Source organism: Dermochelys coriacea, chromosome 26 (assembly GCF_009764565.3).
Source record: "Dermochelys coriacea isolate rDerCor1 chromosome 26, rDerCor1.pri.v4, whole genome shotgun sequence".
Classification (NCBI taxonomy): Eukaryota; Metazoa; Chordata; order Testudines; family Dermochelyidae; genus Dermochelys; species Dermochelys coriacea.
The window spans coordinates 5,091,761-5,106,420 of NC_050093.1; the positions used below are offsets into that span (position 1 = coordinate 5,091,761).

General features: G+C 48.8%; 1 protein-coding gene across 1 annotated transcript in view; it reads right to left on the bottom strand.

The window, feature by feature from the left end:
- GFRA2 (GDNF family receptor alpha 2) overlaps nucleotides 1-14,660 on the bottom strand; it is a 97,423-nt gene that overhangs the window by 10,239 nt on the left and 72,524 nt on the right. Inside the window, exons 5-7 of the mRNA XM_038384513.2 lie at nucleotides 7,804-7,913; nucleotides 6,204-6,344; nucleotides 70-245 (exon numbers count right to left, since the gene is read on the bottom strand). Coding sequence (XP_038240441.1) covers nucleotides 70-245; nucleotides 6,204-6,344; nucleotides 7,804-7,913 — 427 coding nt within the window. The remainder of the gene's footprint in view (nucleotides 1-69; nucleotides 246-6,203; nucleotides 6,345-7,803; nucleotides 7,914-14,660) is intronic.

Genomic DNA, 14,660 nt, shown 5'->3' on the forward strand with positions numbered 1-14,660 from the left:
AGGTTCCATGCATCCAATTAACATGCGTCTTCTGTAAAGAGGGAGCAGGAGCTGGAGCTGAGGTCCTACCTGAACAGAGGTGCAAGTTGTGATCACACTTGTGTCATAGATGGTGTTGCTGTCATTGATGTCATCAGGCAAAGCAGGGCTCTTTTCTGTCTCAGGCGGCAGGGTGACAGGCAGTGAGGGGTTTTTGGGGGACAGGTTGACATCTGTACCATTGCCGAAGGCCTGAATGGCATTTCCTGTGAGTAGGAAGAGAGACAGTGAAACCACATCCCCAAAGCCCTATCAGCTTCTATGCAGACAACTCACAGGGCACACAACAATAAATACTGAACATGCTGTGCTTCCCCAAGGATCTGAAAACACTTTACAAACATAGGAATGGATTAGCACTCACAAACTCCCCCTCCTCATGAGACAGGTCAGCATAATCCCCATTTTATAGATGGGGAAACTGAGGCACACAGAGGGGATGCAACTTGCCCGAGGCCACACAGCAAGTGGGTGGTAGAGCCCAGATCAGAGGCCATGGTGAACGTGACATCCAATCACTACACAGCATTACTTCCTTAGACTGGGAATGGAACCCAGGAGTCCTGACTCCCAGGCCATTGTGCTAATCACTAGACCACAATCCCTTCCCAAGGCAAGGAGTAGAACCCAGGAGTCCGGACGGCTAATTCCCTGCTCTAACCACTAGAAATATTGCTTGCTGTGTTTTAGGGTTGCTCCCAGCTGGTTGTATCAAGCTTCATGGTCATCAAGGATCGGGGCCAGAAACTGACTTAGATAATGACTGAGAGGCAGCCACTGCCACCTCACACCCAGACTCTCACACCAGCAGACCGTAAGAGGAGATAGTTGCTGGGGCTTTGTTGGACCAGCTGGACAGCCTGTTCCCCGGGAAAGGGTCTGCTTGCTTCCAGGCAGCTGCAGAAGCAAAAGCCCTCAAGCTTTAGTTGCACACATCCCACTTTGAGAAGCATGCCATGGCAGAGAAAGCCAGGAGCCACTAGCTGGCAGTGGGATGCCAGGGCCGGGGTGGGAGTGAGCTGGCATCAAGCAATGTGGGCAAGTTATTTCTCTTCCTGTCAGGCTGTCATCACTCATTCGTACGCTTCTTTCTTCCTGGCCTCACACCTTCTCTCTCACACACACGCTCTCTATCCACCTATTCTTCCAATTCCCTGCTCCTCTCTCCCACTTCTAATTCCAGCCCTCCTTCCTGCCCAGACCTCATTGCTCTGGGGCCTGTTGCCTTGACGTTCTGCTTCATTAGCTCTGACACAGCCCCGCAGATCAAAGTGTTTACCTCTCCTTAACCCCTCCTCCCCCCCAGCCCGTTTCTCAAATATCACTAAATCCCACCACAGAGGGATATGTCTTACAAACTCTCATCTCTAGCAGGGACCCCTCCCTCTCCCTGAGCCCACGGAAGGGGGTTGAGGGCAGCAGTGCTGGAACTAGGGGTGCTGCCACACCCCCTGGCTTGAAGTAGTAATAACAAACACCAAATGCATGGTTTCCATCATCAGCACCACCACCCCTGATCAAGGGACTCTGTGTTGAGCATTTACACTTCCCACGGATCCCCTGGGACAGTACTGGAGTCCTCCCCACTCCAGCCCATTGCTGTGCAGAGGTTGTCAAGTGGCTCTCTCATGCAGAAGATTGGGGCTGGCAGCAGTTCTGCTGCTCCAATAGTAGCTCCTCCTTCCCCGTCTCTCTGTCTCACACACACATGCACACAAGGGCCTAGCCTGTTTCAAGGTGGCAGCTTGGGGCAATTCTACCCAACGGTACGAGAAAAGCTTCCAAAGGGGGCCAGCGGGGGAAGGGGCAACTAGGCACCGTGTGCTGACCCGCTGCTCTGGCTGTATGGGCTCCGTGCCCAGCGCAGAGATAAATGCTCAGGTGCACTGCCTCCAGCCCCGCTCCCCACTGCGGCAGCGTCACAGAGCATATGGCAAATGCTGATGGAAGTGGCACAAATTACGTCTTTTCCATTGAGCCCCCGATTCCTCTCCAGCTGTGCATGCAGGAGAGGCATCTCGGGGCTGCGGTGGCAGTGTTTAGGGAAGGCAGAGAAAAGGAGAGAGCGATGGGATGGGAGGGACTGGAAAGCAAAACTAAAAATACCGTCTGGTAGAGGATCTTCAACCTCCACCTCCATCCTCTCCCTATCTTCCTTCCCCATCACCTCCCATCCTCCTCTACCTCCTTCTCATCCTTCATCCCTCTCTGCCCCTTGCTACATGCACCCTCATCCCCCAATTTCAGCATCCCTGCTCCCTTCACCAGGCTTCTCTTCCTGCCCATAGGCATTCTCATCAGCCTAGATGCACAAGGGCAAAGCACACCAGAGGCAGAGTTTCCAGCTCCCCCAGAGAGGGACAATGCACAGGAGCCAGAAAGCTGGAAGAGATCAGCTGCCAACCACATGGTTCAAAGCCACTGAGTTCAAGGTGCTGCCCTTCCCCCGACACACCTTTAGCTTTCCTCTCTCCACCTTCTGCGCCATGAGACCCTTATGCTCATTGCAAAGGAAAAAGAATACCAAATGAGCAGGGGGGTAGAAGAGTTAGGTAGCATTGCCAGGGTATATGGTTTGATTGTGAGTTTCATGATAGTCGGTGTTTTACTTAGAAACTAGTATCTAATGTAAGTGACTGCATGAAAATCTCAGTTCTTTTGAAACAAAAGCTAAGATTCCAACCTTCCTGGTGTAACAATCACTAGTCAGCCCATCAAGATACATAGAACATTTATAAGTCAGTGTAGTAGTCTTTGAATATTCCATGTATCTACAGCATCTGTCACACCTGGTTACAGAGAAAAGCTTAAAAACATGACCCAAGTGTTTCTTAAAAGGCTCAGAAACTAGAAGGCAAAGAAAAAAAAGCCCCAAAGTTGTGGGAGTATGGGGGTTAATCTTATGTGTATTAATCTTATTTCATTATATTGCGTCCCCTGACTCGGGAGTTGGGGGGTTGGCAGTACTGGTAATAGGAGAAATTGAGAAGAGCTGTGGAACTCGGAGTTCACAAACCTGGAAGGAATTATACTTGGAGGTGGAGATGGATTGGGGCTTAAGGACATGGTACAGGAAGGCTAGCAAGTTAAAGAACTATGGATTGGATGAATGGACTATAAAGTGAATAGAAAGCTGCTAGATCATCGGGCTCAATGGGTAATGATCAATGGCTTGATGTCTAGCTGGCAGCCGATATCAAGCGGAATGCCACAGGGGTCAGTCCTGGGGCCCATTTTGTTCAACATCTTCATTAATGATTTGGATAATGGGATGGATTGCACCCTCAGTAAGTTTGTGGATGACACTAAGATGCGGGGAGAGGTAGATATCCTGGAGGGTAGGGATAGAGTCCAGAGTGATCTAGACAAATTGGAAGATTGGGCCAAAAGAAATCTGATGAGGTTCAACAAGGACAAGTGCAGAGTCCTGCACTTAGGATGGAAGAATCCCATGCACCGCTACAGGCTGGGGACCGACTGGCTAAGCGGCAGTTCTACAGAAAAGGACCTGGGGATTACAGTGGATGAGAAGCTGGATATGAGTCAACAGTGTGTCCTTGTAGCCAAGAAGGCTAACGGAATATTGGGCTGTATTAGCAGGAGCACTGCCAGCAGATTGAGGGAAGTGATTATTCCCCTCTATTCGGCACTGGTGATGCCACATCTGGAGTATTGTGTCCAGCTTTGGGCCCCCCCACCATAGAAAGGATGTGGACAAATTGGAAAGAGTCCAGTGGAGGGCAACAAAAATGATCAGGGGGCTGGGGCACATGACTTACGAGAAGAGGCTGAGCGAACTGGGCTTATTTAGTCTGCAGAAGAGAAAGTGAGGGGGGGATTTGATAGCAGCCTTCAACTACCTGAATGGGGGGTTCCAAAGAGGATGGAGCTCGGCTTTTCTCAGTGGTGGCAGATGACAAAACAAGGAGCAATGGTCTCGAGTTGCAATGGGGGAGGTCTAGGTTGGATATTAGGAAAAACTATTTCCCTAGTCGGGTGGTGAAGTACTGGAATGGGTTACCTAGGGAGGTGGTGGCATCTCCATCCTTAGATGTTTTTAAGGCACGGCTTGACAAAGCCCTGACTGGGATGATTTAGTTGGGGTTGATCCTGCTTTGAGCAAGGGGTTGGACTAGATGACCTCCTGAGGTCTCTTCAAACCCTAATCTTCTATGATTGTATGTAGGTGGAAATAGACCTGAGTCTATCTAGCGTATCAATGGGTTGTGTTGCAACTGCAGTGGCTTAACTGAGCTACATGATGAGGTGGGGAACGGGTGTTGGTGGGACAAGGCAATAAAACATTTGTTATCTACCTCTGGACTCCAACATCTCTAGCACTCACAAGTGAAATGAGCTTTGGCAGATCTCAGTCTAAACCCTGGCAGCCATTGAGCTGTACAACAAAACAGACACACACTTTTTGACGGGACTGGTAAGCTCTCCGAGAACCTGGAGTCTGGAACAGTGGAGGATGAAGCCAGTCCAAAAGCCCTGTGCGTCACGCATCTCACACAATGAGATTTGGCAGCTCTGTTGTGCCTGCCTCCATAGCTTGTAAAATGCCATGCCACTCTAAAACGTGACATAGCAAGTGTCATTCACTTTGTGGGTTGGCTGTGGTGTCACCGACCACTAAGCCACACTCTGCTCCCGGGGCTAGGAAGCCTGACATCCAGCATTCCAGTGCTGCCTCACAAAAAGTACTATAACCCACTGATGAAGTGTGGTTTCCCTCTATGGGCTAGTCCATGTATAGAATAACAGCCTACTTAGAGCAACAGCTCTTCTTAGATGGCTGAGGTGTATGTTGTGACACTAAAGGCCCTGGGTTCAAATCCTGATAACTCATGTGGGGAAAAACAGCATGTAGTGGTATAATTAAACACTGGGTCCTAATGAACATGCATAAGGGGGCTGTATAGGTAACCTTATCTGCCCAATGCCTTTCATCAGCATGAAATCCTCATGATATTTTAAAGGAGAAGTTAAAGAGTAATGCAAAATATCGGTGAATATGCAATTAGTCCATTTGCACAATATGTCCTACATGGGGCTGTACAAAGTGTGGCAAACTCTGCAAATCTGGATTGAGGTGCACTGGTACAGTTGCATAGGGTGAGCAGGCAGGAATAGCAGAGGGTGGGGTCTGCAGGCCAGGATTATGGGGCAGTGGAAACATTGGGGTGGGGAATGGGGGCCTATGACTGGAATAACAGCTGGTGCTAAAGGTCAAGAGTGAGGGAAATTGGCAGAGCTGCACTTGGGGAATACAGAACTGGAAAAACAGGGGTGCTGCTGGTCAGGACTGAGGTGCATTATTAATAATAATTATTATATTATTTCTTTATTTACTATTACATAGTACCAAGGGAGCCAAGGCTCCTACTTCCTTCTCTACAGTGCCTCCTGGTGTGAAAGTGTGCTTGGTAACAGTGCCTTTTGTTTCATGAGTGTGGCTAGGCTAATCCTGCAGGGCAGGACTAAATTGCAATGGCAGAATAATCCAGGCCTGCTTGTACCCTGTTGTTATCCCCAAAACAGATGAAATTACCTTGGCCATTAAGCAGGGATGGGAATGCTGTTAGCACTAAGGCGAGAGAGCTTGACGGTAACATTTTCAGATGATTAAATTGAATAACAATTGATTAAATGGATACCATTATAATAAGTAACGGAGAGAATGACGCTCCCGGAGCTCAGCACACCAGAGCCTCCTTCATCAAAGGGACCTTGTCAATAGCCATCTGCAAGGTTGTAAGATTTCCCAAAACTCCACAGAAAGCAAGCCCAAGCCAGAAGGAATGTCCCACCTCTCCTTCCTGTTCAGAGACATGGAGCAGGAGCTCTGACAAGGTCTGGTGGAGAGGCCAGAATAGCTAGGAGGTTACAGACACCTGGAGCACCACTGCTGAAAGAAGCTTGCAATACAGACGTTGTCAGCTCCCACCAACACAAAAACGAGTGCTTCTGCAGCATAGCATACAGCACTCCCTGGAGTCCTTTGCATCAGTACTCTTAGACTGCTTCCCACAGCTTTTCCTGCTGGGAGAGGCTGGGACTGGAATAGCTGGGAGCTCCCCCACAGCCAGAGCTTCTGCCCTGCTCTCTGGGCGAGGCCAAAGCCACTTCAGACAAACAAAGAGTGAAGAGCGGTGCCTTACGGAGACATGGATTTTCCGTGAAGTCTCTCAGGAACTTCTCACACTCCTCCTCCATGTTGCCGCTCCCTCTGCAGGAGCACCAGGGTGACACCGTGATGCTGGCGATGCTCGAGTCAATGTAGTTGGGCGTCATATCAAACCCTGCTCAGGAGGAAGGAAAGGGAAAGGGAATCAGGGGCCAGCAGAGCAAAGTCTGATGGAAAGAAACAGCTCTGCGCTCCCTCCTGCCCCGACAACCTCCCCTCGCAGCAGGGTGGGCTTTGCACCAGCTTGGCTCTCGTCTTCCATGCCCAGTGGATTTCCCATGATCCAGGCAGATCTAAAGGGAACTGAAGATGGCCCATTCTGGCTCCCAGCTCTCCCCAACCCAAATGGCTCTGAGAGACCCCCACTACCAGGGACTCTCCCTCCAGCTACTCACTCAGGAACCAGCTCAGGGTGGGATCCACAGCACAAAAGGGGAAGCAGGTAACTCAGTGGGAGATGGAGGGAGGGTAACAATTTGGTGGTGGGCGAAAGGCTCCGTGTCCCATAACTAGCCTCTGGTATTGTCCTGTCTAAGCAGACACATGGCTCTTGGTCCCTCTGAGCTGGCCTGTTCCCCTTCTCCTTCCTTCTCTCTGTAGGAATCTCGTCTGACTCAGACATGCTGCTTGCCTGCTGAACTTGCCCCTGTGTCTCTCTTCAGGCCCAATGAGCAAAGCTGCCCTGACAGTTTCACACAGAGACCGGGCCCACCCATCATCCCCTCTCCATTCCTGGTGTCAGGATGCCTTTGAGTCCTGGTGTCAGGATCATAACAACACTTCCCGGTTGCCCTCTGCGGCCCCTGAGACATTGCGCGTTAATTGTGGGACGAGAGAGGAGCTCCGGGTCAGAGAGAAGCCGAGTGAAGTGAAACCCTGGACTGAAGAGTGAAACTGAGTTGTAGTGACAAGGCGGCCAGATTTGCTATCCTTGAAACTCACAGCTCTCTCTCCTGCAACCTGCACCCTAGGATCTAACCTACTGCCAAAGACCGAGGGAGCACCCCTCTGGGGAAAGGCCACTTGGCATGGGCTGACCATGGCAAACACCTCTGCCACCTTCAGTTGTTTTCTCCCAGTTGCGCCTCTAGAACCAGAGTTGTCTCCAGTAATAATACATCCTCCTTTAACAACAGAACTTACTGTACATAGCAAGGCCAGCATCATTGTCCCCCTTTAACAGGGGAGGGGAGACTTACCCAAGGTCACGCAGCAGGTAGAGCTAGGAATAGAGCCCAGCTCTCCAACCTGGGCCCTATCCACTGTGCCACAGCATCTCCATAACCCCACCCCACAGCCAATGCACAAACGGGTTTGGCGCCTTTGCTCTTGTGAGCAAAGTGGAAGGTTTCTGCAGATACAAGTGGTTGTTCTTGCTGGCTGCAGCAGCCTTGCTAAACGTCCAACATCTGCATCCACTACCACCCCTCCAATACGCCCCAGCACTAAGTTATTCTGTCTCTAAAGTGTCAAGTCCCCGAAGCTACGATCCATAAACCAGTCCCCCCAAACCCAGACACTGATTGAGAAAGGCAACCCCACTGTGCTCTACATGATGAACAAGACAGACTCACCTATCATCCCTGCGTAGGCACCTAGACACGCCTGGTAATTATCCCCGGGGCAGCTGGTAAGTGACTGGAAAGAGACTTGACAATTTGTGTGAAAATCTGCCAGTCTCGACCTGGTTACAAAACACAAGAGAGAGACAGGGTTTGGTTGGTCTGTTTTTTTTTCTCCCTAAGAACTAGTAAATTCAGTGATTTTAAAGCAGAGAGAAAAAGAAGTGAAGAGAAAGTATTAGAGAGGAGAGCTACAGGAGAATAATGGCTAGGATCTGGCAGCAATATTTTCATGTATATGATCTCATTCTGTCATCGATCACACTCATGCAGCATCTACCACTGTATATCAACCATGGCTCAACACCGTTCAGGGAGATGGTGTTACTGCATCACTGTAACAGGGCATTTATGTGATTGGGAGACAGATTTGAGTGCAAACACACACACAAATAAGTTGACACATAGTGACTTACATCAACCTAACTTTGTAGCGTAGACCAGGGTAGGTTTTGAACATAGCTCACACCCAGAATATGAGGATGCTCTGAAGATCAATTGCCCCCCCGGTCCCCCTCAGACGGGCCAACTTGTGTGAAAAGCACCAGCAGACTCAAGTGAAAGGTTTCTGTGCATGGATGGGACTCTGGTTAGGGGCAACACTTGAGTAGAACTCGAGTTAACTTTGCACTAAAGACACAAAGCCTCAGAAGCAAGAATCAGAATACACAGAAACCACAAAGGGGACAGGGTGGGCTGAGGTCCCAGGCCTGCCCCTAAAGAACAAGCAGGTTCCCAGATCTCTTTGCTGATTATGGCCATGCTGATCACCGCAACCTTACAAAATTCCACTCCTCACGGGGAGTGAGATTTCCTGATGGGCGAATGAGCTATTTATAGGGGTTGGGTTGTTTTGGGGGGTGGGAAGTGTTGTTTTTCAGGATCATGCCAAAGGTTGGGTGAGTAGATTCAAAGCCTGGGCTAGTAGATTTCCATTGGGCTTTTGTAAGGCTGGATTTACAGTGAGGAAATGATATGGCTATACATATATGGAGAGAAAATCAGAGTGCCTAACCCAAGCAGACCCATGCAAATTTCATATGGCTTCTCATAGGAACATAACAATTGCCATAGCAGACCTGGCTCTGACAGTGGCCAGCATCAGCTGTTTCAGAGGAAGCCCCAGTGGACAATTAAGGAATAATCTGCGCACAGGGGAAGATTCTTCCTGATCCTCATCAGTTAGTAGCTGGTTTGTGCCCTGAAGCAGGAGGATTTATGTCCCTCAGCTACTCAGCAGCTCACTGGGGACAGAATGAGACAAAGCCCATCTTTTTACACACACACATTGGGAAACCAAAAGGGAAATATTTCACCTTGTTTCCCCATCGTTGTTTTAAACAAGTTCTCACACACCCAGGGAAATCCAGGCACAAAGGCCACCACTTCCCCTGCCAGTAAGAGATGCTGGTTTGGAGCAGAAAGGTCTGGGGAATAGATTCTATGAAACATCAGTGACCCATTCTCTCCTGCCCGGCACCCAGCCACTGCACTATGCACTGCGCACACAGCAAAAACCAGGAGAATTCACATCAGGCCTCTTGCAACTGTGCTCGCAAGAAGAGACACAGATCAAAGCTCTCCTTCATGGCCTACTTTTTCTGCAGCTCACTTGGCAGCTGTCCTTGGGGTCTCCCTTCCTTGCTGCTCCTAGGGATGGATGACACACTGCCCTAAGGCCCACTGAAGTCAGCGAGAGCCTGGCACGCTTTTCCTGATAATTGATGGGGTAGGGATTTCTGAGCTGTTTACAGTTTGTTCCTAAGCCAGGATGGGAACAGGCACTAAGGGACTAATTCTGAGAGGTGCAGAGTGCAGTCAGCACACCCCGGCTCTAGTGGGAGCAGAAAGTGCCCAGCACCTCACAGGATCAAGCCTTAACGCTTTCAAAGCCTGAAGGGCTGGACAACCATTGAGGGGGTTGGGTGACAGGTACATCAGAGCCCCTTCCCACTCCTCTGAGTGCAAACGCTCCCTGCCTGAGCGGCTCGTGCTTGCTCGATCTCAGAGAGATGTGGCTTCTGAGCACAGCCGAGGCTGATGTGCCCATCCGGCTCGTTCCGAGTGGGTGTGTCCTACCATCCCTCAGCCCCCCGGAGGTGACAGAAACAGAAGGCTTCAGAGCCTCGCCTGCCAGAACAGCAGGAAAAACTCCCTCTCTTCACTTCAAACCTCTCTCAACAGCCTAACCTGCAAGCTCCTCTCTGACCCACTCAGGGGATGGTGAGAGCAGCCCTGTTGCAAGGCGTGGGGCCGACTCTCCCCGTTGCAAGAGCAATCGCTGTGCTCTCACATTGCCACAAGTTTCATGCGATTAGTGTCTGGGTCCACGTACATTGCGAGGTGTTAGCATTATGGATGGGCCAAAGCAATAGCTCCTTCTGGGAACATCCCTGCCCCAGCAGTCACAACTAATAGCTGCAGCCAAAACAGGGCTCCCATTGTGCCAGGTGTTGTGACCCCATAGAGCGAGAGAAAGTCTCTGTCCTGGAGAGCTTACAAACCGAAGCAAATTAGACAAACGAGGGCAGTGCCGTCCCCCTGTTTGACAGAGATGCAGAGAGACTAAGGGTCACCCAAGGAAGTTTTCAGAAGCACCAAGAACTGAACTCAGATCTCCTACATCCCTGGCCAATGCCCAAATCACAAATCTACCCTTTCTTGTGTTTGACTCTTTGGATTCAATAAAACTGGATCTAAATTACCCTTTGCTGGTTTACACCACACTGCTACAGTCAGCCAGTTACATGGCTAGCTGTGTATGTTACCCTGGGCCATAGTAGCTACACTGGAAATACTAGGAATAGCAAAGCCATAGCTACACCATTATACAGTTACATTGGTATTCATGCGTGTTGCATTATTATTTACATTGCATGTACTGTGAGTAACCCTATACATTGCATGTACTGTGAGTAACCCTATATCATTGGTCCTTTGTTACTCAGGGCTCTTCCACTGAGGAAGGAGCGGGGAGCTGGGGCCATCACTCATGTTGGTGTCCATGTACTGCACACAGATTCCTAGTTATCCTGTAAATACTATAAGGATGGCATACAAGATACTGCCCTAATATGCTTAGCTAGTTACCAGCAGCAGCTGGTGTGCTGGGGCATTGCTCACTTTTTAAGTGCTGCCTAAATTCAGAGTGCTCTGTAAATTTCATATCCTTGTTTGGCCACGCTGCTGCCAGCATCGTTACAGGATTGTATCATTTCATTGCTGGATCTTATCGGCCCCTGGAATGTTAGAGGTTGGCGTGCAGTTGATGTGCCTGGAATTGGGTTGTTTTTGTGATTTGCCAGTGACACTGAAATACAAAGTTGCAGGTTTACAAAGGGAATAAGAAACCAGAGGCTCCGCTTGCCCATATTAGCTCCCCTCTAGGCTCTCATGCTCACCCCAATGCACCACTGGCAGTAGCTCTAAACTACAGGGTGAGCAGAATGAAGGTGAAAAACAGGCCATAAGAAAGGGAAAGGAACAGTAGTGTCAGGGACTAGGGGCAGTGGGGGAACGCACCAGAATATCCTGCTTCTGAGCATCACATAAAGATGCAAATAAAGCCTCTTCCCTTTCTTCCGTGCCTTTGCTTGGGCTAGTGGCTAAGTCAGTGGATTGAAAGCCAGGCAACTTCAGTTCTATTCCTGGCCCTGCCTCAGACTGCTGGAGAAGTCACTTTGCCTCTGTTTTCCCTCACACCCCTTGTTGTCTTCTCTTGCTTCTCAGTGGCAGGGGAGAGAGAGAGACAACAACCAGAATATTTGTTACGTAATGGGAGGCTCTCGGACACCAAGGTGCTGATGGCCATGTGGGAGCACGGCTATTATTATTATGTATGCTATGGTAGCACCCTGGGACCCCATCTGAGATCATTGCATGAGGTGCTGTAAAAACACAGAATGAGACAGTCCATGCCCTGTAGATCTTACAAAGACAGAACCAAGGGCTGGGGGGAAGGATGGCACATACAAGCAGAGCGAACATAATGATGGTCTGCAAATGCCATGTTAGTGCCACCATTTCGAATGATGTCTTCCTTCCTTTGGAGGATGGGGTTTTCTTAGGGTTGGCTAAACAGAGAGAGAAAGGGAGGAAGAGGGGACTCTGAAGAGAGGGAGGTTAGAGGAACGAGGATAGATAGAGAGATAGATAGATAGATAGATAGACCAATAACCAGGAGTTCCATATGGAGCTAAGGAGTTTGCTTACATTACAGCCTTACAGCTGTAAGGCTTGCTGCTGCCAATCGGGATTTTCTTCTCAGATACATCAAAGCTGCCTTGCAAATCGTATCATTTCAATCTAAAATTGAACTGGCAGCGCTGGGCAGGGAATTTTCTACAGTTGGGAATGCTGGCCAAGAAAGAAATGGGGTTCCCTCCCAGGAACAGAAGTAATAATTGAACAAGAGATGAGTCAACAGAAAAAACCACAAATCCAAACACAGAACAGCTTTGGCATCTCTAAATGAATACTCTTCTCGATTCAGTCTAGCCAGTTCCAATCATCTAACCCATGGTGCCTTATCATTATATATATTGCAGTAGACCTGCATACCCCACTGTGCATACACCTAGTGAGAGACAGTTCCTGCCCCAAAGAGCTTACAGTCTAAACAGACAAGACAGGCAGAGAAAGCAGTCTACGTGACAGACCCACAGTCACAGGCAGAACATGAAATAGAACCTAAATCTCCTGAGTCCCAGTCCAGTGCCCTAATACCTAGATTATACGGCCTCACCATAATACCTGGAATAGGTGCCCCATATGCACTGTAAAAAACACCACATTGTGGAACTCAGAAACAATAACAGAATCTCCCTCATCAGGGTTTGCAACATATTGAGGACTGAATTGTGACTCAGCCAAACCGGGTCAATGTAGCCAGGTCCCCTGAAATCATATTGCTCTGTGTAGAGAAGTTCTTGGCTTTCACAGGGGAGTCTCCCTTGAGCGATTTTTTCTTGCCTCTTTCCCATTTTTTTCTTTTTGCTTCCTTGTTAATTAAATGTCAGCTCTCTACAACCAGTGATTGAATTATCCAATACTACCTGCCTACAGCCATCCAAATGGATCAAAATAAAGGGCAGAAATTGTGTTATTTTTTAAATACGAATGATTTGGTTCCAGAGGTTTTTGATCACATTAAATGGAACAACAAACAAAGCCATGATTGAATGAAGTGGAAGGATCTGCAGTAATACCCTCCATTTATACAATGCTTTTCATCACAACAGATATCAAAGCACTCTACAGAATGAATGACAGATCCTGCCGAAATGCAGCCGGTCCTGGGGTGGAACACAGCAGTTGCTTACGAGCACGAAGCAATAACAATTGAGGGCAGGATGCAAGTGTTTGGAAAACAAGGGTAAGAGGGAAAGCGGTGTAATTTGTGCCAGTCTGGCATTCCGTGTGTGTCCAAAACTGAGTGTGGTTGGCTTTGTTGTACATGCCAAAGGATTAGAAGTGAAACATGCAATAGCCGCCAGGAAACTGGAAGATAAACAGTTGTCCCATGCGCTGTATCTTATACCCTTCTCCTGCTGCTTATTAAGCCCTTCTGTGTAAGTTACACTCATTTTGCTCTAAATTAGCACTTACACCAGTTTGCTGACCCACTTACTGCCAATCTACAGACTACATTTTCCAGGGCCATGTTAATGGGATGTGCCAATCTGAATGGGATTGGGGCCTTTAAACTCTAGGGTAATATAAATAATTAACAGTAATAAATAATAAAATAATAACAACAGTAATAAAATAATAATAATGCAGATGACACCACCACCATTTAGTCCACTGATAAATCTGACCCAAAGACCTGCAGTGGAGCTGCATCTACTTTAGACTGAAAAGAAAGCTGGTCTTGTGGTTAAGATACTGGGACTTGAGAGAAGGGGGTTCAATTGCTGGCTCTGCCACAGACTCCCTGTATGGCCCTGGGTAAGTCACTTAGGGAATGTCTTCGCTGCAACTGGGAGCATGCCTCCCAGCTTGGCTAGGCAGGGTTGTGCTAGGGCCAGCCTGAGCTAGTGCCCTAAACACAACAGTGTGGATGCTGTGGCACTAGTGAAGGCTTGGGTTAGCCACCCCAGCTCAGATCCACCTGAATCCCTAACTCTGAGCTCTGATGGCTTGGCCAAATCTCCACCAGTGCAGCAATATACACACAGCTATTTGTAGCACAGTTCTGTCTACCCGGCCTGGGAAGCATGCTGCCAGCTGCAGGGCAGACATACCTTTAATCTCTCTGTGCCTCAGTTCCCCACTGTTACATGGGGTTACTCATCTTCCTCCTTCCCACTGCTCATCTATTTAGACTGTCACATCTTCAGGGCAGAGATAGTCTCTCACTGTGTCTGTACTGCACCTAGCTCTGGGCTTCCTACTGTAATTACATAACCTGTGCCCAATTTGCCACGTCTCCCATAAACTCATGAACATCTCTACCTGCAGAACACAGGAGACTACAGGACAGGGTATCCTGAACCCACTCTTGTGGCTTCCAATGTGCCTGGCACAGACATTCTATACTGAGAGTAGAGAAGTCCTGACTTCAGCATTAGGGTTAACGATATGCACTACTATTCAGTTGGATCATGAATTATGGAGTTGCTAAAGCTAAAAGGTCCCAGGGGATTCCTGGATTTGCAGAGCAGCCCTGGTAAAGGGCAATGAAGAAATTTTTCTCCTCCTCTGGATACAACATTCTCTCGCTGGAGTTAGGCAGCGTAAAAACAATAGTTTTCCTCGATTCATTACCAGCCCGGAAACAAACAGCAAGGTATGATACAGCTCACCAG